Source organism: Staurois parvus, unplaced genomic scaffold (genome assembly GCF_062004578.1).
Source record: "Staurois parvus isolate SC_StPar_1 unplaced genomic scaffold, SC_StPar_1.0 ptg000166l, whole genome shotgun sequence".
NCBI lineage: Eukaryota > Metazoa > Chordata > Amphibia > Anura > Ranidae > Staurois > Staurois parvus.
The window spans coordinates 4164118-4190564 of NW_028317962.1; the positions used below are offsets into that span (position 1 = coordinate 4164118).

General features: G+C 40.3%; 1 protein-coding gene across 2 annotated transcripts in view; it reads left to right on the forward strand.

Annotated features, from left to right (window-relative positions):
* ASTN1 (astrotactin 1) overlaps window positions 1–26447 on the forward strand; it is a 715149-nt gene that overhangs the window by 655464 nt on the left and 33238 nt on the right. For both annotated transcript variants that reach the window (XM_089676329.1, XM_089676330.1), the window contains exons 17-18: window positions 4866–5137; window positions 17089–17222. In XM_089676329.1, coding sequence (XP_089532455.1) covers window positions 4866–5137; window positions 17089–17222 — 406 coding nt within the window. The remainder of the gene's footprint in view (window positions 1–4865; window positions 5138–17088; window positions 17223–26447) is intronic.

Genomic DNA, 26447 nt, shown 5'->3' on the forward strand with positions numbered 1-26447 from the left:
CAGAAAGAAGAACCCTTATCCACTAGCACAGGGAAGGGGGAGGATCAGGGGATAATGGAGAGAATGCAGAACATGTTACATGTTACTGTATACCCTAAATTTGGTCAGTTTCCTGGGCTTTTTTGGTTCTGCCCTCCACCCTGGTTTGCTTATAAAAAGGGGGAAGTCCAGGCTCAGGGGCTGCCTGCAGGACCACATGGGAAGCAAGAAGGGTCCGGATCACAGCAAAGGATGTAACCCGGAGCAAAGTTCTCCTTCCACCCTTAAGGGATGCCTAGCAATGGACTCTACCAGTCTTGGATTTACAGGTACAGGTATACCTGGGCAGCCACAGGATAGTTAGTTAGGAGAACTGTATTTGCACTTTATGCTGTAAAGCTGCAGAAATATTGATTAAAGCTTATGGAAGTGGTCTGAAGCCTGGTCTGAAGTTACTCAAGGTGTGCTTGGTGGAACAAGGCATATCAGAAGAACAGTGCCTGAAAGCACTCATGGGGTACAGGAGGGAGGCCACTGCAAAAAGGTTTAACCATGAACTGGTGGGAGTGTATGGCAGCTGGTCAACAAGGGTGGTACCTTATACAGGTGACAGGTCTTCCAGTAGGGAGGGGGATCAATGTTCCACCTCCCTCCCTACCAGTTGGTTCCCCAAAAAGTAACTGAGAGACCCCAATGAACATGGCTGCATGGTACAGGAGAGTGAAAGGAATTAAATTCTTGTGCACACATGTGGTCTGAGCTAGGTGCATGTAAGGACCCTATTCTGTCACTGGAAGTAAGGTAGCTGCACTGGTGAAGAGGGCATGGGCTCAGTAATGTCCCTCCTAAATGCCATTGACTTCAGTCTAAAGTGTTCAGTGGCATGGGACAGAATGCTTCACAGAGGAACTCTATATGGTATATAACTGTACACAGTGTATGGCCTATCTATAATCCAGGGTATCGCTTTAATATTGACTGCCACATAGCTGAGGCCCCGTCTGGTCCCAGGCATTGATGGGAGCATAAACAAGAGGAGAGGTAACCCCACATGCATGGCCGTGGAGGTCCCGCCCACTAATGGATCATGATTGTACAAGCAGAGTAGAGAGGAGGAAGATGTAAGTTCTGTTCCTAGGTATTAGATATTTAGAGACTACCAAGGGGTGTTTCATACATAAAAAAAGTGTTTAAATTAATCCTGTGTAAATGGGAAAAAATCTATTATTCTCAGGCTATATTATCTGCAGATTAAAAATGTGAATATTGAAAATATTGTCATTATGGCCACTAGATGCTTCTGACTGTTGTAGGAAATACATTTCTTCCTCCCATATACTGGCCATAATGTGGTATTATCCACATTGAAACATTCGAACTGCAAAGAACATTCGATTTTGCCCCATTCACACAGAACAACTTTACATCCACTTTTGATAACCGGACAGCTTTGTGATTTTTTCAAGTGTAGAGGGATTTTTTGAGGTTTGCTTGAATATCCTTGGTTATTCCAATGTTTAAGGTTTGTGATATTGGTTTGTAAATTTTATAAGTTAAAAAAACAAATAAACTATTGGTAGTACTATGCATTACTGAAAAAGTGCAGTAAATGGAGGGTTTTTCAAAGATCTGGTGTAATGCATTCATGTTAAACTATCCTGAAAGATACATAAAAATATTTACTTTGAGCTCAGTATCTCTTTATACTTCTTTCTTTCTTTTATATTCCAAAAAAAGCCATGAAATATAAAACAAGACTGCTGTTACAACATGTAAAGTGTTACTTTCTGCAGACTTCTGGTAATTTTGCCTGAGTGCTGTTAAAGTGTCAGATCTGCCTAAGTCCTGGAATCCAGCAGTGAGACATCTCACATATTACAGTTCTCAACGCAGACAGATCTTAAAAAAAAAACTCCCGTATTGTACATCTGTCTCCCACTCATTTGTGACTATTGCATCAGCAGAATATTTGCATGTGCAACTTGCTATTGCCTCAACTTGCTAAACTACACAGCAGAGACATGGTAGCAGGCAAAGTTTAATTAGTCCTGCTTTTCCAAGTCTATCCTTTATTGTTAATTTAAGTCACGAGTGAAGTCTCATGGTCTGTCTTATGCCACAAACTTTATACATTTCTAGATGTTTCTAGATTCTAGAAGACTTCTACAACTGGAGAAAGAAGTAGGTGCAAGGGGCCATTGTGCCAGGCACCCCCACAACTAGAGGAACACTAATAATAAGGACAGTGTGCAGTGACCCATTGCAACAAATCAAGAATCATCTCTCATTGCTCGGACTGACCTGACAATATTCTAGTAAATGAAGGCTGAAAAACATTTTTTTAATAACTGTAGCTAGTTATAGGGAATGGAAGTGTGTTCATATGTAAGGTACCACATCCAAATAGCTACTGCATATCACAGCAGCAGAAAGCAGTTAACTTTTGGGGTACCCAGGCAACTCTATTGAACAAAATTTGTTTTGTAAATAACAGATTAAAAATTTCCTAAAAGGTCGGCATAATACATGTTTTGCACTTGAAATACATAAAGTAGCCTAAAAAATATTATTCTATCCCCATTCAACATCTTTTACCTGTCTATATGCATCTAAATATGTTACAAATCACATTTATATTTCATACATGTATGCCTGTTAAATAAACGGTGGACTAGAATTTTCTCTATGCGTTTCACGAACATGGATTCAGCTTTATCACGAGTATTTTCAAGGCTAGTTCGAAAATTAAAACACAACGCTGAATAAAATATTATTCCAGACATTATAAAGTATAATTAAAGGAAAAATGTATTAATAGTTTTGAATATAGTGGAGAAGGATTAGAACCCCTGTCAGGTTCCTATTGCTGTCTGTGTCCCCGTCAGGGAGATTCACCCTCTCTATCTATCCTGTTTCCTATTATCACTGAGAGTGAAAGTTAAAGAAAATCACACATTTGGAGTTCTCACCAGAACAGGAATAGAGAGGAAATCTGCCAATGGGGACACTAGTTCTGGAGACCCTGGTGACTAGCAGTAATTCCTTCAGTTTGGAGGCTTCTTTCAATTCCTGTTTTGGCTATTGGACAGGAAATGAAGAGAAATATCCCCAAAAAGACACACATAGCACTGGACCATTGTATTCCAATGGCTGCAACGCTGATCGAACAAGAATTTACCAACATTGCCATTTGAGAGAAGCTGAGCATTAGATTTACTTTTTTCTGGTGGGGATTTCCATAGATGGATCAAAATTTGACTTGATTTAATACCAATTTCAATTCATCTATGGCCAGCTTTAGTGACATGGTGGTAACCATACAGACAGGAACACTCAAGAACAGCCCAAGAAGGTTTTTCCTGCTTTTATTCACTAATGTAGTAAACAAACATAGAAAAATGCAGGATTGATTTTTACAAGAAGTCCATAGCATAAAACAAACAAAACACCTGCGCATCCAAGCCAGTAATTAAACTTATGTCTGTCCCTGACTAGCAGGGCACACCATAGTTGGTCCCCCAAAATAACAGACAGCACATGTACCTATTTTAGCAGGCAGCCTCTTCACCCAGCAGCAGGGTGTGAAATTAGAGAGAGCTATATATAAGCACACGTCAGCTCACTTATGAAAAGGGATATGGATAGTTGACTAGATAGTGAGGTCCTGCTAATAAGTAAAATGTGGACCTAGGACTGAAGGCTTTATCCCACCCAATGCTCTACAAAGCCTCTGGACTACAGGACCCACACAGATTCTGAGAAAACAGTTTGTTTTCTGCATATCAAACTTGTACCCTGGAATCCCTTACTGTTTGTAGGTGATAAACCTAGGTGACACTGTCCCCAAGCCTGCCAAGCATTGCCTCACATACAGTAATGTGTGTGTACTTCATTAATTTTATAAATAAACATTCTCCTCCAATTCTTTCATTGCTTTTAGTGTCTGAAACAGAATCCCTAAACGGGGAAGTCTGATGAGTCAAAGGATCTTCCCCCATTCAGAGATCATGGACGGGGCAGGTCCCATTTTCACAGCAGCTCAGCCGCAGCTGCAGCTATTAACTCCCAAAGCTCCAGAGGTTCATAGACAGAAAGAGAACAGGGCATCCCTGCACTGAAGATTTTTTCAGGTTCCAGATGCCTGCATGATGTGGGACATACTTCGTAATGTGACTAAAGCTGTACAGAAAAAATAGCTTAACTTCGGCTTTAAAATGTAAAAAAGAACCTAAAACTAGGGCCAGATTAAGACCTTGGGGGGCCTGGGGCATTTTTTGGTTCGGGGGCCCCTTATACACAGAGCTGGTTTACATTCTTAATGACAGTCACACATTTTTAAAATGGATGACACAGTATGAGCAAACAATGAGTTGCACTCACACATGTGCAGTCATTGTGCTCTGTGTGATTTACTTGAGCTAGTAAAAATTGTTTTTAAAAACAATACAATCTACAGTCCAGAGTAAATATTTTTACAGAGGATGACTGGCAAAATATTACTTCCCGAGATACATTTCATAAAATCATTTTTTATTATACGTTTTATAGCATTTATTAGAATATATTTTTTAATACTTCATATTTTTTATACTGTTTTATATAATAGCAATCTGGAATGGCCTAAAACTATGTCCCTGGGATCAATAGAAAAAAGTAATATATTAATCTGCTATACTTCATGTTTGCTTGACTCATACTGAACAAAAGTGAAAGTACTAGTAAGATTAGGATTCCCATAATTATATTCTTAGTTCTGGTTATCATGTAATAGTGTTAGGTACATGAAGACAAGGTTTATTCCTCTTTGTTGAGGTTGGAAGGTTATCTGTTAAAATGTTTAGTTACAGTATATAAATGTATAAACACATACACTCTTTTTCCTGCAGGAAATACCCCATCCGATGAGTCAGAGGAACGGGAGAGAGAGCCCAAGGTGCTGACTTTCCCTGAATACATTAACAGTCTGTTGGACACAAGTACCAGGCGCCTTGTACAAGGCCTGCGGATGGAGTGCCAGAGCCGAGGTCGTTGCTCCTCTTACTGTCAGTTGTGTCATGTAACCTCAAGTCCTGATGCTCCTCCAGAACCTGTTCTTCTAGAGGTCACAAAGGCTGCACCCATATATGAGCTGGTCACAAATAACAATGTCACCCAACAGGTAGGTATCGTCCAATAAAAGTTATGGATATGAAATGCATTAAAATAATTTCTTCTCTATTGTACGTGCATTAAATGTGTTGGTCCCTACTATACTTTTCATAGAAGTTTTTAAGTCACTGAAAAGTATTAAATGATTATGAGACATGTGCACACTGGAAATTATCATTTCATTTTGGATGCATTTGTTCGTTAAAGAATTTCCTTTCTTCATATTGTTTATGTTGAACCAATTCATTTTCAGAATTTGTTTTGGATCTTTGGCATTCATTTTGTATATTTGTTGGTCTGGGTGGCTTAGAAAAATTTGGAAGATTGCTATATACTCATTATAATGTCAAATCATACAATTTTGAATAGAAATGATACAGTGTTCTTGGACACTAGTCCAACCCACCAAGGGAAATGGCATGAACTGATTGGACAATATTGACTGATGTCATGTGCATCCAAATTAATGCATGGAATTAAATTCTGATCCATTCATTATCCAAATCTGAATTATCTAACAAATTTGAAAACTGAATTCATTTCCCCATGGGCCTGAATTAATAGTGCATCATACTACGTCATCCGAATGAAACAAATGTTAATAACATTTTGCTATGACTTTTTTTTCGAGATTCATTGACGTTTACTACTGTGTCCATTCAGAGATTCGTATACATTAGAATCTCCAAAAATGAAATTTTCATCTGAAAAGCAAAGTGAAACAAAATGCCTAATGAAATGTCTAATGATTATTCACTTTATGGTTCTGTAATGACAATGTCTACTTTATCAGGTACTTACATACATCCATTGCTAGTAAGAATTGTTGCTGTCTTCAGCCCAAGGAGTAATACACAGACTAGCGGGTCTATTTGTAAAGCAATGAATATGGGTTTTACCAAACATTCTGGTAGAAAATCATTCAGTACCATTTTAAAACACATGCATCTGAAAGATTCACCTGGCTTTAGAGAAAATTTGCTGAAGGTTAGATTCTCTATTTAATAAAAAGCCTTTCAGTGTGGATGGGCTTTTGCTCATGTCAAAACTGCTTCCCTTCCCATGAGTCATAAGTCAATAGGAATGCAAAAGCAGCTTGATGCAACTTAGAAGGTGGTCAAATGCAGGTCACTTGTACCTGCCTCAGAGTTCTGAATGATCAGCGAAGCATCTCAAACTGATATCAAAAGTAAATGGAATGCACCTGTAGGGAGCATTTCTCCATTGACACAACCCCTGGGGTTTGTGAGTAGAAGTTTTACGGCACATTACCTTACAGCAGGAAAATGAACAAGAGCTACGTCATAGGCAGGCCACTCATACAAAGCCTTGCTGACAAATACATTTAGCAGTGACAAAATCACCTACTGCCGCAGCTCAACTGTCTAGCTGCATGCCACACACATATAAGTGATGGCAGTTTCACTCACTGCAAGTGAAACTGCCATTGAATTTTATAATTATCACAGCATGACAGGCTTAGGATGCCAACTCTGTTGTCCTCAGGTGATAGTTCAATACTTCTCTTTTGGCATGGAGGTAGGGGAGTTTGGGACCATTGAGAAATCAAGGTCTACAGTATATTAGCACAACATTACATCACTTAGCAATGTTGTACCAGCTGTACCAGCAGTCTACATCACAGGCAGGTCATCTTATGGGCCTGAACATGCTCACGCTCACCCGACCTTCAAAGGCACAAATTCCCTTCTCTATGTCATACTGCATTCATCAGCTTGACACTCAGACAATGCTGAACTGAAAAAGTAGATTTGTTGTTCCAAACTTCCTGATCTGCTGGTCATGTGATATCATTGTCAGTATGATGTCAGTAATCTATCTTGCAACCAGCCAGATATCCTTGTGTCAGAAGTTTGGAGGACACTAAGGGCAGTGCGAAACAAGGAGGAAAGTTTATTTACACACTTGCAGGATAATTAAATATGGTAACTCCATTGTGTGATTTGTGATGAGAAAACAATAGGTAAAACAAATCTGTTATTTAGGAAAGGTTTGTAAAAATCTTATTTTTTTAAAGACGTTTTATTATTTTTTTTAAGAGTTTTTATATAGATTCACCCATTTAATGACACACTAGTAGCTTCAATAGACAGCTATGAAAATTATTACTATTTCCAGTAATAAATGTCTATGCTTATGAAGTCTGATTAGTTCTCTGATGAATTTAATAATTTTTTTTCTAATCAGTATGGAAATTACTGTGACAATGTAGATTGACATGTTTTGTCTGTAACTGTTGGGTTCTGTATGGAAATATTTGGTTATGTGTTCACGTCTGTGTGTAACTGTCTGCTTTCATGAATATGAGTAACTGATGAATTCTGTATTTAAATGTTTGTCCCTTAATGTGCGGTAAGTCTCAGACATTGTTCACATACAGAGGCTTTAGTATGGAGGTACACCACACAAAACAATGCATATGAAAAATAATTCTATGTTATTAAGTAGAAAGAACATAGAATCTTGAAGGAGATGACTACAGTATGTTGTATTAGATTTAGGATCACAGGTTGCTCAATAGACATTGTATAGGTGTAATGGCATTGATGGAAGACTAAAGATACTGCATAATGAGCACCCATTTTTTCGTAGATATCATTCTAAGTTACCCTTAATGTTTATCCTAAGGTAAACCTGTGCCTAGACCACGCACATTAAAGTATTAATATAAACATAACACACAATAAAAACACTTTAAAATTAATCCTTGTTCAACTCTGTAGCTATAGGCATTCTGGAGAAATTCATTTTTGAATTTCACACCACTGAGGCACTGAAATCACAACTTTGCTTTTTCTTTGCTTTCTATTGCTGCAGAATCCCGGCAGCTTGCCAGCCCTCTAATGTAAACATACAGCAGGTGTTTTATAACTGCTAGAAATTGGACTTTTAGGCCTATATACATTGATGCAGTATATTAATGCATGTTATTACAGGATATAATGTGTGTTCATTAAAGTGACATTAAAGGCAAGTTAAAAAAAAGTCATACTTACCTTCTCTGTGCAGGGGTTTTGCACAGAGCAGCCCTGATCCTCCTCTTCTCAGGTCCCTCGCTGGCGCTCTTGGCCCCTCCCTCCTGCCAAGTGCCCCTAGACCAAACAGCTTGCTATGGAGGCATGCAAGCAGGCTGGCTCCTGAGTCGCAGCTCTGCATGTCTATTCACACAGAGAGTCATGGCTCGCCCCCACCTCCTCTCTCCTCGTTCGCTCACTGGCTGTGATTGACAGAAGCCACTGAGGAGGAAGAGTCCCCGGATAGCCGAGGCTCTCATGCACATTGCTGGATCATTATAGGGCTAAGGTAAGTATTGGGGGGGGCTGCTGCACACAGAAGGTTTTTTTGTAAAAGACTGTAAGCCTCTACAACCACTTTGTGGCAACTCATTGAAATCAATAAAATTCCAACACACCAAACTGTCCCAGCAATTGGATGTGTCTCACATTTTTCCAGCAATGCACTGTGGTGCTTTGTCATGTGTTGCATTACATGTGCGTTTCCCTAGTGCATTGGGTGCCAATGAAAGGCACCTCAATAATTCATGTAGTGAGTGTCCCTATACACTGCAGTAGTGTACACGTTGCCACAGCACATAGATGTAAATCAGCCCTAAGAGTCTTTGTTGTGATGTTTAACAATCTTTGAGGATTAATTACTTAGTACAACCATCTACAGAAGTCATGGATATCATCTTTTAAAGTTATTTTACTGCTTGTTAAAGTGGTAGTAAACTGCAGCTTGAAAAACAAATCCCTGCAAGGTAATATCATAATGTGCTAGTATGCATTGCATACTAGCTCATTATGAAGGATTTGCCTTAAAACAAAGCCCCCCAGTGGTGCACTGTCCCCACTGCTGATGCTTCCATCTTCACCTGATCTTCCTACCAGGTTCGCGAGCTTCGGCCATTTGACTGACCAAGCCATGATGGCGTCACTCCCGCATATGCACGTGGGTCTTGGGCCATGGAATAGTGCTCTGAAGGAATGGCACAGGTACGCCGTTCCTTCAGAGCGCATGCGCCGGCTAACAGGTAAGTTTTCATATAATGTAGGTAGGTAAGAGATGCAAAAATGGGTCTACTTCCACTTTAAGTATATTTAAATCCTATAATTTCTAAAGGTGCACTTTAAGTCAAAACTTTATTTATTTTTTTGGTACGAAAGAGATTACCTGTCTGGCTTTACTGCTGTCTGTGTCCCCATTGGAGAAATACGCTCTCCCTGTCTTTTCCTGGAGCCTATTGTCTATGGGACAGGAAGTGATTGAAAATCTGAAACTTTACAATTGTCAGCAAAACTGAAGGTGAGGGGCAATCATCCAATAGTCCAATGAAGACACCTACTTCTGCTGATTTTTTCCTTCACTTTGGAAAGATTTCTTCTCACGTCCTGTTGTGTTACCAAAATAGGAATTGAAGGGAATTCACCACAGTGGGGCATAAACAGCACACAAAAAAAATAGATGGGGTTTTGACCTTTCTGTGCTCTTTCCAAATCTAAAAAGTTTTGGCTCCTCTAATTGTACTTTAGGTGCCATTATAAGCTAAAAAAAATCTATCTGTTCCATTTGTGCACATTGTGGGTGGCAAAATGTTTAAATGACTGTGTTTAGCTTTGCACCCTGTGTTTTATTTGTTAGATCACATTGTAACTTTTTAAACTCAGATCTTCAAGATGCAGAGGCTTGTTTTTAAATCTTAAATAAATGATCCACATTGTTTAAAAGGCCAGTGTCTTCTTCTATTGCAATTCTATTGCCTTGTGTAGTTATGGCCATTGGCCTTCATATTAGAGTGGAGTACTCATGTTCTTGTATCTTTACTTATTCATTTTATGAAGTGACACAGTTCATATATATGAGATGCAGAGCGCGAAATAATCATGCATGAGGAAATTTCTGAGCCCTGGAGCATATATGCATGGTCCATGGAAATTAATGAAATGGCATGTCAATGCACATAAAAAACTAGTTTAAAACCCCGTTTATAATGCATGCAATGTTAAATAGAAATATGTGAACTACAGTAGGTTTAAGACTCTATTTTTATGTATACCTGGCAAGCAAGCTTGATGCATAGTACAAGCCAGTTCATAAATACGTGTATACTGTATGTACAATTCCCTGTGGAGTAATTATGTATACTCCATATGTATAATGATAGGGACAAATTCAGAATGGCTGCATGCACAGCTGTTGTAAGTTTTACAGTTGTATTCATAAAGGGCTGATTGAGGTTAGAAACCCACAGGATGGTCTTGGTTTACAGATATGTACATATAAACCAACAGTAATTTGTCAAATTCCCAGGGTGCCAGGTATATGTAGCAGTACAGTGTTGTTTTTTCTGATGCGCACTTCTATGGCTATACTTGGAGTTGCCATTCAAATATGTATTAAGCACAGATGTACAACATTTTCAGATAGATTACAACCCATATGGATTGATTACCTTAAAAAATTATATTGCTCACAATAATCACATTCTTAAAAATGCAACATTACTAACAGTCTCTTAATATATAACACGTATCTATCATATGTGACGCTAGTGTTAATAGGGCAGGCTATGTGCTATGTGACATATAGTGGTGGGCTGAAGACCCCCCATGTTCGGTTCATGGTCAAACGTTTGAACCTAATGAATGTTCGAAAGTGAACTTCAAACTCAAGGCAAGTCTATGGAACTCGAACTTGTAAATTCAAAAGTGCCAATTTTGAAGGCTTATATGCACGTTTTTGGCCATAAAAGGAGTATGGGGACTCGGGTACTGCCCTGAGGGACATGAATCAGTGAAAAAAAAATTTCAAAAAGTACCATTTTTAACCACTTCCTGTCCGGACACTTTTACCCCCTTCCTGTCCAGAGCAATTTTCAGCTTTCAGCGCTATCACATTTTGAATGACAATTGCGCGGTCATGCAACACTGTACCCATATGAATTATTTACCATTTTTTCAAGACAGATAAAGCTTTATTTTGGTGGTATTTATTCACCACTGGGATTTTTATTTTTTTTGCTATGTAAATGAAAACGTCCAAAAATTTTGAAAAAAAGTGTTTTTCTTTTGCAAATAAATAATATTTCATCATAAATCTTGGGAAAAATGTATTCCATTATCTTTTTAGTAAACAAAAATAAGCCAAATTAGTTTATAACCAAAAATTATAATTTTTAAACATTTTTTTTACATTTTTTTTTTATTTTTTTATATTATTATTTGTTTTTGTTTTTTTGTTTTTTTTACATACTGTCACCCTAGCAGTAGAGTGGCACCATAGTGACACTGTACTACTTGTGGGGGGTTAGGGAAATTTTTTTTTTTTTTTTACACTGATTGCTTTTACACCCATATAGGATGTAAAAGCAATAATTTCTCTTTCTCTCTGTCTGCATTCATGCAGCCATTGAGAACTACTGAGTGAGCTGTGATTGGTCACAGCTTTTCACATGGTACAAGGCTGTTGTGAATAGCCTTGTATCATGTGACTTCTGTGATCATTCACAGATTTCACATGTAGTAAGCAATGATGTCACAAGTGACATCTTGCTTACTACTTTGCATGTGATCACTGATTGGCTAATCAGTGATCACTTGATCAGGTCCCGTCCGACGATCAGTGTTTCACTGTGTCCAGAGGACACAGCGGGCACCGGATCGTGGTGCTGCGCGCACCCAGGGAGCGCGCAAAAGCAGGGTGCGGGGAGGCTGTTTATAAACGGCCACCCGACCCTGCAGTGTCACCTTCCGGCCATTTATATACAACGGCCCGACGGGAGGTGGTTAAAGGGGCAATCATTTTTCATCTCTTAAATTAAAAAAAAATAAAAATCCTTTAAATATCATGCCTGGGGGGTTCCCTTAAACTGGCAGCAAAGTTACACATATGTACAATGTATAGAACCTGCTGCAGCAGGACTGACATTTTTTTAAAATTACATTTAAAATGGGGTCTGCGGGCAGGGGGCTCATTAGCATCAGGGTAACCCTTTACATAAGAGGCCACCCTGATGCTGCCCCCCCCTTGTGAATGAGTAAGGGGTACTTGTATCCATACCCATTCACTAAAGGGTTAAATTTATAAGAAAAGACACCACAAAAATTCCTTTAATTGAGCAAAAAACAAGACAACAGTTTTTGACAAGTCCTTTATTTAAAAAAAAAGCCAAAAAAAAATGGTTCCATCGATGTAATCTATCATCACTCATAGCGTCCAGCTTTGCCCCAATGACGCGGACACACCGAAATTTAAAAAAAACAACGCCCGCTGACCTGTCTGCACCCCCAAAGCACTCGCAGCAATATGACAGGTCTGACAGTTGCTGGTCACATGTAAACAATTGGGTGGCCTTAGCAGTGACATCACTGCCAACATCACCATTTGCTCCATCCAAATGTTTATATCCTACCGGCAACTGTCAGACTTGTCATATTGTGGAGAGTGCTCAGCGGGTGCAGATGGGTTGGCGGGTGTAATTTTTTTCTCTTATTTGGGCAAGTTGTTGGGACAATTCTGGCCGCCATGATTGACAATGGATTACATCAATGGAACCATTTTTTTTTTTTAAATTAAAGGACTTGTCAAAAACTGTTGTTTTGTTTTTTGTTAAATTAAAGTAATTTTTTAAAAGTCTGGCATCCTTATAGTCTCAATGTAACCTTTTAGTGAATGGGTAGGGGTACAAGTACCCCTTACTCATTCACAAGGGGGGGCAGTATCAGGGTACCCCCTTATTTAAAGGGGCACCCTGATGCTAATGAGCCCCCCTGACTGCAGACCCCCACAACCGCCGGGCCAGGGTTGTGGGGAAAGGGCCCTTGTCCCCATTGGCATGCCGAGGGAATGTGACCTGGTAAGCCACAGGGAGGGGGGAGTACTCAAAACTCCAACTATAGCATCAAGCTTGATCTGACAACTGGCTCTTGATTGAGGACACCTTTACCTTTCAGAGTGGTCAACATATAAGATTAGGGTTGTATCAGAGTAGAACATGAAATAACCTGATCACCTAGATCAGGTTTCAAGCTCAATTTAATCACGGGCAGAATCAGCATTATGGTTGCCCTCAAAGGGCCAGTTGTATTTGTAAGACTATAGAAATGTATCTGCTTGTTCTCATAATAATAAATAATTGCCTCTGCATTCGAATATTATTGGCTTTACTAATAACTTAAGGTTTAAGCTGTGAAGGGCAAGTGCAGATCAGCTTGGAGCCCACTCACACTCCTGTAGCAGATGACGCAAGTCTAGTAAGGAGGGTCCCACACTGCTGGTATCGCCCACAAGAAACTTTATTGGACACTGCTCAGACAAAACATGGTCCTTCTATGGTGTTCTATGGTGTTCTGTCTGAGCAGTCTGCAAAAACGTTTCTTGTGGATGATACCAGCGATGTGCCACCCTTCTTTTCAACTGGCATATAATTGTATTATTTTCATAATAATTTTAAGCAGAGTATTCTACCCTACCCTTACATCAGATGTCAAGAGCCCCACCCACCATCAGAAGTGAAGAGGCACCCCCACCCTCCCCTACATCATAGTGTACCCTCCGTTACCTTGTGCTGCCTCCAGGAAGAAGCTGGGGGCGGAACTTGGAAGCAGAAAGTACAGGGTCTGGACAGGGGCAGACTCACAACTCATGGGGCCCCCGAACAATAGTGGATCGTGGGACCCCTGTGTCCTCGCCCACACTCAACCACACCCGAAAAAAAGTCTATGAAAGGTACCAGGGGCATCTCATGGGGTCCCCTACTGACCCAATGCCCGTGTGCCCGAATGGTCAGTTCTCCCCTGGGTCTGGAGGAGGTCCAGAGGAGGGCTGGCACCAGCTGCCAGAGTCTGCTGCATGCTGAGACCAAGGGAGGCAGAGATGAGGTTGTGCTGTTGCTGTACAAGATCTGTAGGAAGAGTTCTGTCCTCCTCTCTTCTGCAAACTGCTGTGACAAGGTGGGGGTGGAGACAAGGGGGGTGCCATAGCTGCAGGAGAGGTGCGAGGGACACACAAAATTGCCTGGTGGGCTGGCGATATTAGAGTTTCTGAGGACTGAACAACTAGATTTCTTTAAATTCTTTGCACTCCTCTCTAAGATGTTATAGACTAGATCAGGAGTCTCCAAACATTTTAATTAAAGGGCCAGTTTACTATCCTTCAAGCTTTAGGGGGGTCGGACTGTGGCCAGTGGGAGTAGAAAATGCCCTAGCATCGGTGGAAGTAAGCAACGCCCCATCATTGGTTTTAATGGTAGGAATAGTGACCTATTGTGCTAACGGGAGGAAAAGTGCCCCATCATTAATATCAGTGAATAAATTGGTGCCCAATCATTGATGTCAGTGCATTGAATGAAACCCCAAGGGCCAGATGTTGGCAAGCAAAGGGCCACATCTGGCCCACGGCTAATAGTTTGGAGACCATTGTACTAGATGATAGCAGTGGTTCCTACTTAAATGATGGCTAGTCTCAGGTTAGTCTACAAAATTCAACCACTTTTATCCAGTCTTTAACTGAACAGAGGATTGAATGATTGAAAAATACCAGTCACCAAGGGTTTATATATTTATTTGACAGGGGAGTTGGTAGGCGCATGATACAGCTGACTAGATATATTTTTCAGCATGCAATAGAGTTTTTAGTTTAGACAACTATAAAAATGTATGTCAGGGCACAATAAAACAATATGCAGCACATCTTTGCGATTAATGCACATTTTCTAATGTGTTATCCCTTTATAGACCCCGCAAGTACAGCATAATACCTATTTATCTGCCAAATATGCTCTCAGCTCTTAATTTCCTTTGTGGACTGACAACACACAGCATTTTGTGGACTGAAATAACAAAAAGTGGTGTCAACCATGCCAGATCATTTTTTGTCATAGAATTCTTTCCCCTCTTCTCATCTCCACAACATATGATAACACAGTGAGTGTGAACAAGAAGTGACAGCTCTGATTTCCAACAACTTCAACAGTTTTTTTTTTTGGCACTTATCAATTATTAAGGCTCCATGCACACTAGCATTTTTTTAACCACTTGCCGTCCGCCTGCTGTTGATAAACGGCGGGGCGGTGGCACTCCAGGGGTGGGTTGCCGTTCATAAACAGCACCCGCCTTTTCTAGCTGTGCGCGCTCCCTGGGAGCGCACAGCACCGCGATCCGGTGCCCGCTGTGTCCTCCGGACACAGTGAAACACCGATGGTTGGACGGGACCTCTGTACGAGGTCCCGATTATGTGATCACTGATTGGCAAATCAGTGATCACATGCAAAGTAGTAAGCAAGATGTCACTTGTGACATCATTGCTTACTACGTGTGAAATCTGTGAATGATCACAGAGGTCACATGGTACAAGGCTATTCACAACAGCCTTGTACCATGTGACAAGCTGTGACTAGTCACAGTTCACTTCTCGATGGCTGCAAGAATGCAGACAGAGAGAAAGATAAATTATTGCTTTTATATCCTATATGGGTGTAAAAGCAATCAGTGTAAAAAAAAAAAAAAAAAAAAATCTTCATCACCCCCCACAAGTAGTACAGTGTCACCATGGTAGGGTGACAGTATGTAAAAAAAAAATTAAAAAAAAATAAATAATAATATAAAAAAAATTAAAAAAAAATGTTAAAAAAAAATGTTTAAAAATTATAATTTTTGGTTATAAACTAATTTGGGTTTTTTTTTTTGTACTAAAAAAATAACGGAATAAATTTTGGCCAAGATTTATGATGAAATATTATTTATTTGCAAAATTTTATTTAAAAAAACACTTTTTTTCAAAATGTTTTGACTTTTTCATTTACATAGTAAAAAAAATAAAAATCCCAGCGGTGAATAAATACCACCAAAATAAAGCTTTATCTGTCTCAAAAAAATGGTAAAAAATTCATATGGGTACAGTATTGCATGACCGCGCAATTGTCATTCAAAGTGTGATAGCACTGAAAGCTGAAAATTGCCCTGGACAGGAAGGGGGTAAAAGTGTCCGGACAGGAAGTGGTTAAGCCCCTAGAAGTTAAATAGTGTTATCCTATGTGTTCATGCACACTATTTTAGGCTGTTGCATGTTCTCCCTGTGCCTGCGTGGATTTCCTCTGGGTACTCCGGTTTCCTCCAACACTCCAAAGACATCCTGTCTAAATTGGCCCTAGTATATGAATGTGAGTTAGGGACCTTAGATTGTATGCTCCTTGAGCGTTAGGGACTGATGTGAATTTACAATATATATGTAAAGCGCTGCGTGAATTGACGGCAATATATAAGTACCTGTAATAAATAAATATTGTGGTTTTTTTTAGCTTTAGCATCTAGGAGCAGTAAAAAAAAAATTGTGTTGAGTTATTTGGAGTGTTTTTCCAGCAGAAGAAAATACTGAACACTCCTAAATGCTTCTAACATTACTAAAATGCTCCTAACAGCTTTTTTCTAGCATTTTTTTCTACATGCACTGTAAAAATGCTAATAATGTTCTGACACTCCTAAAACATTCTAAACGCTACAAAAACGATACTAAAATTCTACTAAAAAACGTTATTAGCAGCGTTTTTTGAGCTTAAAAAATGCTAGTGTGCATGGAGCCTTAAAAAAACACTTTCCATCATATACTTACCAGACCAAAACGGAGCAAATAAGTGAAGTTTATTGATAGAGCTGATATATATTCTATTGTGACCTAAGTAGAGACAGGAGACTCTGGGCAAACCATTCAGAGCCATCCTTAATGTCTATGTATCCTGTCTACAAATATAAATTGCCAGTAAAGAGCCAAGGTTTTTTGTCTACAGCTACACCTTTGTTTGTTCAATACCTCAATGTGCGTGATCCAATGTTATGTTATATCTGTGCCCATGTTTTATGTATAGGGGTTGAGCGTTCAGATGTCTGTCTGTCTTTCTGTTACTGCAGGGTTCTGTGCTCAGCTGTCTGTCTGTCTGTCTCTCAGTTGCTGCAGGAAGCTGTGCTCAGCTCTCTCTGGTGCTCTGGCCGTGGAGACGTGATTGAGGATTGGTGTCGTTGTGATTCTTCTGCCTTTGGTGTGGATGGACTTCCAACCTGCGCCCCTTTACCGCAACCTGTGTAAGGCTCTTTGTTCTTCAACCCAATTATCTCTAGTTCTGTATGGCCATAGGGTCACATGGGCTTGTTTAAAATGTGTAATGAACAATACATTGCAGTAGCTCATAGCAACAATTGAATTTCAAGGTTCATCTATTAAATTGTTGAATTTTTTTTTTGGGGGGGGGGGCATTGTTGGCTTTCTCTGCTATATGGAGCTCTGTTAAAGAGATTTTTATTTCTGTCTGTGTCACTGTTGCAGGTTTTCCTTCACTTCCTCGCTAGTGAAGCTGTTGTGGAACATGAAGTGAAGAGAAATCTCTATAAGCCCTGGTTCACATCTGTGCGTGCTGCAATTTGAGCTGCTATTCATTTTAATGGACTCCCGTTTCGGGACACTCAGGGAAGAAGTCCCTGCCCTACTTTGGAGATCACAGGCCACACGGGAACTGAGGTTCCCAGTATGGTTGTGATTTCCAGTGCGGGCGGTGGGCCATTAGAATTAATGGCACCCGCCTGTGGGGCCTGCATTCCTCTGTGTGGGTGGTGCGGCTGCAGATATTTGTGCACAGCGTCACCACCTACATAGATGTGAACCAGTGGTAACAGAGTCCCTGATAGCAGGAAAACCCAATAGTGGGTCTAACCCTTCCCCGCTCCAAAACCAAATAAAGGATATACACCTAAAAAGCAACATTAAAAATGATTACTATTGCATGTTATGGTTGTTGTTGCTGTTAACCTTATTGCACACATTAGATAACATGTATGAAAATAGGTGAGAAGAAAACAGATCAATTCTTTTTCTTTGTATAGTTTTAAAAATGAAAGGAAGCTGACTGGCTGTTATGACCAAAACAGACAATTCTTCTTTGTGTAATATTAAAATATAACGCTTATTGTTTTTTGGCAAATTAAGTGGACCTGTTTATCACATCAGCATGAGCTTCTGAACTGGCAGATCGTGGGACTATATATGTACTACAGCTTCCCATACCTATATACAATATTCATCCTATGCACATGGCCATGAAGTTGACATCCTCTAGATTCACATGGGCATAAAGTTGACATATTCTAGACCATGTTTCCAAAGGGGCACTTTTCCACTGACAACTAGTGTAAGGTGGGTACACACAGATCCCAATTCAACTGGTTCTGCAGGGACCAGACACATTTTGATCTGCTTGTGCCCCTCTCTTTTTGACAAAAGTTGATCTGCCAATCGGCTTTCGTTGATCAGAACTGTTGAAAAAATTCAATCAGCCTCTGCAGCACTGATCAATATTTACTGAGAGCAGAGGAGTCCCACTGTCAGAATAAATTAGCACATCTGAAAAGATTCCTCCATCCACCATGCTTGGGTGGAAGGCTGGGGGAATATGTCTGTTCTTTTCGTGCAGCCCGCCAGTTAAACAAAGAAAATCTAACTGTATATACCCAGCTTCAAGGTACGCTACAATTTTACTGTCTTTCTTTTATGGCCAGTATAATTTGTTAATAGATTATTATTGCTGTACATGGCAAGGGAGTGTTGTTAAAGTATCTGCTCTAGGTGTCAAATACTCTAGGTATGCCATTTTTTATTTATCTATTTAAAACTTTCTACAACTTATTCAAAGAGGTAATGTGCTGCGACCTTTATTAATAATCGTTGTTTTAGCAGCGGAGATTCCTGGGAGCTCAAAACTATTTTGAAAGGGTCCCCTGGGCTAAAATGGGTAAGAATGGCTGACCCAGACATGGATATTTATATAATATACTCTATAATATACTTCAACATTTTTAACACAGAGAAACCCCTGAGATAATTTTCAGGTCTCGGGAACCCCTGATAATAATTACTGTAACTATAGCTCAGGGTAAATTAGTTTGAAAAGTAAGTTGTGATGACAGAATAAACTAAGAATAAAAAATTTAGTGTAATTAGAGCATGTTATACCCAGGGCTGCTCTATACGACAAATGTATTTTCAGTAATAACAATGTAATAAAATTAATAATATTAATATTGACCAGAAAAGAAAGTTGAAAATGTGAAAATTGTAGTGTAGAAGAAATGTCCTCTTGCTATGATAGACAAAGAAAAAGAGGCCCCACTGGTTATTATTAGTGATCAGTAAATTATAACCTTCCTTTGGTGGTCAGTGAAATGTTCCTTTACTAGTGATGGGCCGAACACCCCCCTGTTCAGTTCATGGTCGAACATTCAACCTAATGAATGTTTGACCGTGAACTTTGAACTTAATGCAAATCTATGGGACTTGAACTTGTAAATTCAAAAATGCCCATTTTGAAGGCTTAAATGCAAGTTTTTGGCCATAAAAGGGGTATGGGGGGAAAAGTGCATGGGGTTCCCCCTAAAAGCCATTATAGGCCCTTTAGGCCTAGTAGGACTTTTAAGGGGAACCCTATCCACAGAAAATGGGGGGGGAGTGTAGGGTCTCCCCCTAAATTCCTACCAGACCCTTGATCCAAGCACAGACCTGGCAGGCCAGGAAGGGGGGGGCGAGCACCCCCCCCTCCCTGCACCTTACCAGGCCATGTGCCCTCTGAGGAAGACAAAGGCCTCTTCCCCATAACCCTGGCCCAGTGGCTGTGGGGGTCTACAGGCTGGGGAGCTCAATAGTATCAGGTAAATAAGGGGCACCCTGATGCTGCCCCCCCTTGTGAATGAGTAAGGGGTACTTGTATCCCTACCCATTCACTAAAGAGTTACATTGTGAAAAAATAAACATGTCAGACTTTTGAAAAATCCCTTTATTGAACAACAAACAAAACAACAGTTTTTGTCCTTTATTTGAAAAAAAAGGCAAAAAAAATGGTTCCATCATTGTAATCCATCATCAATCAAGGCGTCCGCATTTAAACTGATGTTGCCAACCTGTCCGCACCCGCCAAGCACTCAACGCAATCTGACATGTCTGAAAGTTGCCAATCAGATGTAAACAAGTGGGCGGAGCTAGCAGTGATGTCACCACTAACTCCACCCAATTGTGCTGTGATTGGCCAAAGCATTGCACCAGACCTGTGGTCAGGTGCATTGCTTTGGCCAATGCCAATGCACTGTGAAAGTGCAGTGCATTGTGGGGCCTTACTGTTTGTGTGTTCGCTGAACACACGAACGGCCGATGTTCGAGTTGAACTTACTTTCGACTCGAACATCAAAGCCATCACTATCCTTTACATACCCTATATTGCCAAAAGTATTGAGACGCCTGCCTTTACATGCCCATGAGCTTTAAAGGCATTCCAGTCTTAGTTCACAGGGTTCAATATTGAGTTGGCCCCCCCTTTGCAGCTATAACTGCTTCAACTCTTCTGGGAAGGCTGTCCGGAAGGTTTAGGAGTGTGTCTATGGGAATGTTTGAAGCGCATTTGTGAGGTCAGGCACTGATGTTGGACGAAAAGGCATGACTCGCAGTCTCTGCTCTAAATTATCCAAGGGCGTTGAGGTCAGAACTCTGTGTAGGTCAGTCAAGTTCCTCCACCCCAAACTCACTTATCCATGTCTTTATGGACCTTGTTTTGTGCACTTGTGCACAATCATATTGGAACAGGCAGGGGCCATTTCCAAACTGTTCCCACAAAGCTAGGAGCATGAAATTGTCCAAAATGTCTTGGTATGCTGACACCTTAAGATTTCCATTCACTGGAACTAAGGGGCCAAGTCCAACCCCTGAAAAACAACACCATACCATAATCCTCCCTCCACCAAACTTTACACCTGGCATGATGCAGTCTCCTCACAACCGCCAAACCCAGATACATCCATCAGATTGCCAGACAGAAAAGCGTGATTCATCACTCCAGAGAACACATCTCCACTGCTCTAGGGTCTAGTGACGACATGCTTTATACCACTGCATCTGATGCTGTCGTTTTACGTGGAGTACCATTTCATGACTGAGTTGCTGTTGTTCCCAGTTGCTTCCTGTTTATTATAATACCAGTAACAGTTGACCATGGAATATTTAGTAGCAAGGCAATTTCATGGATGGACTTATTGCACAGGTGACAACCCATCACGGTACCATGCTTGAATTCACTGAGCTCCTAAGAGTGACCCATTCTTTTACAAATGTTTGTAGAAGCAGTCTGCATGCCTAGATGCTTGACTGTATACACCTGAGGCCATAGAGGTGATTGGAACACCTGAATCCAATGGAGGGATATCCCATTACTTTTGGCAATATAGAGTATGTTGCTACCAAAAAAGGAACTTCATTGATTCAGTAATCAGTGTGTAGGCAGGTGCAGTCTGCTGTCTCCACTGTAGGTGGCATGTATCCCCAGTGGTACCACAGCCTGGAGAGGAAGTTTCCTGTTGTTTCCTGCTCCATTAAGGCAGCGTTCTGGTTGGCCCGCTGCATCCTGGTGACCCTTGCTGGTCATCTTGGGTCAGCAGAGGCTTTATAAGTCCTTGCCCCCAGGTTTTGGCATGCATTTGCGAGTGGGTCAGGTACAACTCCTGTTAGTGACAGAACTAGCCACAGGGAAAGGTTCCTGACTAGGAAGGAAAGCATTGGGCTCACAACTTCCTTGAACACCTTCCCACTTGGCCAGAACAAACTCTGCCCCCTCATCACAGGCGCTGTCAGTTTGGCTGAAACTTCCCACGGGGTTGGTTATGTTATGACTGTTTGCATTCCTCCAATACAAGTTCTTATATTGCACTTGGACTGTGTGTATTATTGCCGGCACACCATAGAGGATCCCCTTACATTGGTGGTCATTTGGAGAGTCAGCAAGAGAAAAGCCCCATTATACTGTTGGTCTGTGGAATGAATGCTCCATTTATTGGTAGCCAGTGAGAAGAATGCCACCTATACAGTGTCAGTAGTTAAATAGCTGACAGCTGTAAATTGTTCATTGCTCAAGGAACCCCTAGCAATCTCTGGAGGAGCCCTAGGGTTCCATGATAATGGTATATTCAGAAAAGTGTTGTGTTAGAAATAACCATACTCACTATACTTTGCAGCTTGGTTCATAATGAAACTGGAGGCACTGAAGCTGCTTCAATTCCATTGCAGCCCAAATGTTGCTGCACTCATTGTAATCCTGCCAGAGCATTATATTTGTTGTCTTGGGGCATTATAAATTCACTTTGAAACAAAAGGCCCAAAGTGCTTCTGCCCTGAATGCAATGTATCCGATCTCTGTTTTCTTTTCCTAACCATATATGAATGCCTATTGCTGTTTCCAGTCCCTTCACCTGATCCCTGACATCATTGTCATCCTCTGTTCCCTCAGGGTTGCACCATATCACAGCTCTCATCTCTCTAAAAGATCATTGTTTGCAGCTGTCTCATCTTTTATATGATGCAATAAACCATGTTTTATTGATAGTTATGTTTCCACAGACCTCTGTCTCATGTTCTGTGTCACACATCTCTGAGCTTTGTGGGATATGAGCAATAATCTTTCTTTTTATTAAGTTATGGATCACAGCCTGGCAAACCTCTTTTGTAAGCTATGTGTGTCTGCGTGTTCCATCTCCGTGTGTTTTGTGTGCCATAAAGCTTCCTTGCGTGTATTCCTGGGGATTTGGACTGTGTAGTATTCTATTACTGGCTCCCAGAGGTCAGGCGGTTGTGTAATAAAAAAAGCAAATAATTAATGTGAATACTCTTTCCAGCAGTGCAAATTATAAGGTGGAAGTATGTAATCACTTATTTTACAGCTTATGGAGAACTGTCAATTTATATAACAAAACAAAACTGCCAAGTTACTCACTATTTATATATTAGAATAGAATAAGAAAATGGTCTCTAAGAGCGTGCTGCTTCATTACAAAGAAATTCAAATAGTGCCTAAGAAAAGGTTTTTTATTTCTGATCATTAATACTACTTATCTTAGCTTTGGGCAAGTAGATCCTACAGCAGAGGAGCTGAATATTTTAAAAATGGGACAGATTAAAAAAAAAGGCCACCAGTCAGTTGTGATGGGAAAATAAGCCATAGATACTAACTGACTGCTGTGACAACACCTCCATATTTTCATGAATTAGTCCATTAGTGTATTAGAATGTTCTTTATTGAGCTGGTTTTACTGCATGTAGTCGTCTGTCAACAAGGAATCTCCACTGCTGTGTCACATGAATTTTAGATATTTCAGTATCCAATTAAGGCAACAATACCTGTAAAGTTGACATGTACCTTTATTAGTGTTAATATATGGAATTGGTATTTTCTAAGGCAAAAAGCAGTCATTTGCCATAAACCTACCAAGAGTGTTGTAAGTAATTTAGTCTGGAGTGGTATGGTTGCCAATTAATTCATATCTTTTCTCCTCGGTATTAAAGATAAGTGGCCCTTAAAAGCCATTTCTTTTGGAATGTGTGGTCTTGAGTTGAGCAGCACAGTTTCTTAGAAACCTTCATACCTTGTTCTTTAGTAGCTGCGCTACAGTTGTGGCCAAAATTATTCAACCCCCAATGCTGTAAAGGGGTTTAGGGACTATAGTGTACATTTGGAATTGTATTCAGAATCAAATCCTACAAGGACGTTGTAACTACCCAAATGCAACTAAAATGACATCAATTGTTTATGTAATACAGTAGTAAATGGTTCTTATGTGGTTTCTTCATTGCCACAATTATTCAACCCCTTAAAGACTACCACTCTGAAGAACAGAGGTTCATACAGGTGCTTTCCATCAGGTATTGAAAACACCTGTGGATGTCACCGAGCAGCAATCAAGCATAATAAGCACCAATTAGGCAGCTTTAAAATGACTGTGATACTCAGCTCCTTCTAGACATTTACTGGTGTGGTTACAAACATGGTGAAGGCAAGAGAATGGTCCAGGAAGACAAGAGAAGAGGTGATTTCTCTTCACAGGAAGGGCAATGGCTATAAGAAGATTGCAAAGATGTTAAACATACCAAGAGACACCTTAGGAAGCATCATTCGCAAATTCAAGGCAAAGGGCACTGTTGAAACGCTACCTGGTCGTGGCAGAAAGAAGATGCTGACTTCGACTGCTGTGCGCTACCTGAAGCGTAGAGTGGAGAGAAGTCCCCGTGTGACTGCTGAGGAACTGAGAAAAGATTTGTCAGATGTGGGTACAGAAGTTTCAGCCCAGACAATAAGACGCACACTGCGTAATGAAGGCCTCCGTGCCAGAACTCCCAGGCGTACCCCCTTGCTGTCTCCAAAGAATAAGAAGAGTCGACTGCAGTATGCCAAAAGCCATGTGGACAAACCACAAAAGTTGTGGGATAGTGTTCTGTGGACTGATGAAACAAAATTAGAACTGTTTGGGCCCATGGATCAACGCTATGTTTGGAGGAGGAAGAACAAGGCCTATGATGAAAAGAACACCTTGCCTACTGTGAAGCATGGTGGAGGGTCAATCATGCTTTGGGGCTGTTTTGCTTCTGCAGGTACAGGGAAGCTTCAGCGTGTGCAAGGTACCATGAATTCTCTTCAGTACCAGGAGATATTGGATGGAAACGTGATGCAGTCCGTCACACACCTGAGGCTTGGGAGACGTTGGACCTTTCAACAGGACAATGATCCCAAGCATACCTCCAAGTCCACTAGAGCATGGTTGCAGAGGAAAGGCTGGAACATTTTGGAGTGGCCATCGCAGTCACCAGACTTAAATCCGATTGAGAACCTCTGGTGGGACTTAAAGAAAGCAGTTGCAGTGCGCAAGCCTAAGAATGTGACTGAACTGGAGGCCTTTGCCCATGAAGAATGGGCGAAGATACCCGTAGATCGCTGCAAGACACTTGTGTCAAGCTATGCTTCACGTTTAAAAGCTGTTATAACTGTAAAAGGATGCTGTACTAAGTACTAAGATTGAATGTCACTTGGGGGTTGAATAAAACTGATAATGCTGTGAGCACAGAAAAGACATTTGTGGTTATTTCATTATAACTGTTATGTTATATTTGTCTGACCTACAAGTGCCTCTTTAATGTAAATGTAAGCAAGATGACTGAATGATCAAAAGCAATGTCAAACTGGCCAAAACACTCAATTTCAGTGGGGGTTGAATAATTTTGGCCACAACTGTATATGGTAGTTGAGTGACTGTTCTGTTGCTATGTGCTGCCCTATTATACTCCAGCATACCCATTGAGGTCTTGGACTGAAAGGACATTGTTCCTTGTATCTGTAATGGGCCAGATTTAAATTAAGACTTTTCTGGCCTTTACCTACCAAGATAAAAACCCTACTCAAGCTGTGACAAAGCCAGCAACTTGGTGAATTCTTAGTTGCAATATCTTTATTGGCTACATGCAAATGCATACAGTGTCTAAAATTCTAGCTCGTTTCGGCCGCAATGGCCTTCTTCACAGCATATCATTCATTGGTTATGCTATGAAGAAGGCCATATCAGCCAAAACATGTTAGCATTTTTGACACTGTATGCATTGACATGTAGCCAATAAAGATTTTGTAACAATGAGTTCACCAAGTTACTGGCTTTTTAACAAAAAAAATAATTTATTTTATTCATTTTTAAATACAGTACAAGAACATTTTCCAACAAGACAATTAAGAAAAAAATATTTTTAAAAAGGAACTCCTACAAGACACAAAAGGCAGGGATGATTAACATATGTAAAATGTTGTATTCCTTAGTTTCAATTCTAGTATCTAAAAAAAAAAGTGTAGACGTGCTAAATTGAGGAATGGAACTTCCCAGCCTGTGCGCCAGTTCCCAGCCACTAAAGTTTGAGGAAAGCAGTTGAGCTAGGTTATGTCATCCTTGCTTGGGTAGTCTACTGCCACAGATGTTCATTCTCACCTTTACTCTTTTCAAAATACACACCCACTTTCACCCCCCCCCCCCCAGAAAATGTTATTTACAAGATGGCACTTGTCAGTGGTTGACAACATAGTGGCTGCCATTTTAACTTTTCCACAGACCAACATAATTCAAATGACCTTGGTTAGCTATTTTCAGGAGAATAAGGAAGGTACTTGAGTTTTTGACATATTGATTTCATCTACAGTATTTCATTAGTGTAATCTAAACTAATACTTTTGCTTTTGGAACATTTCTTACCGGTACACTTTCATTATGTGCAATTTTTTCAACTTTTATGTTTGCAAATAAAAAAATGATTACCAATGTTTAATGTATGATTTTCAAATGATAGATTTGCTATAAGAAGCAGAACTCATTAGAAGTAACCCCTGGGGTACATACAACTAGCTGAAATCCAGCTCTGGAGATAGCCTGGCGACCTGGGAAATGTTAGGCAAGAACAAACAGAACTTTCATGAC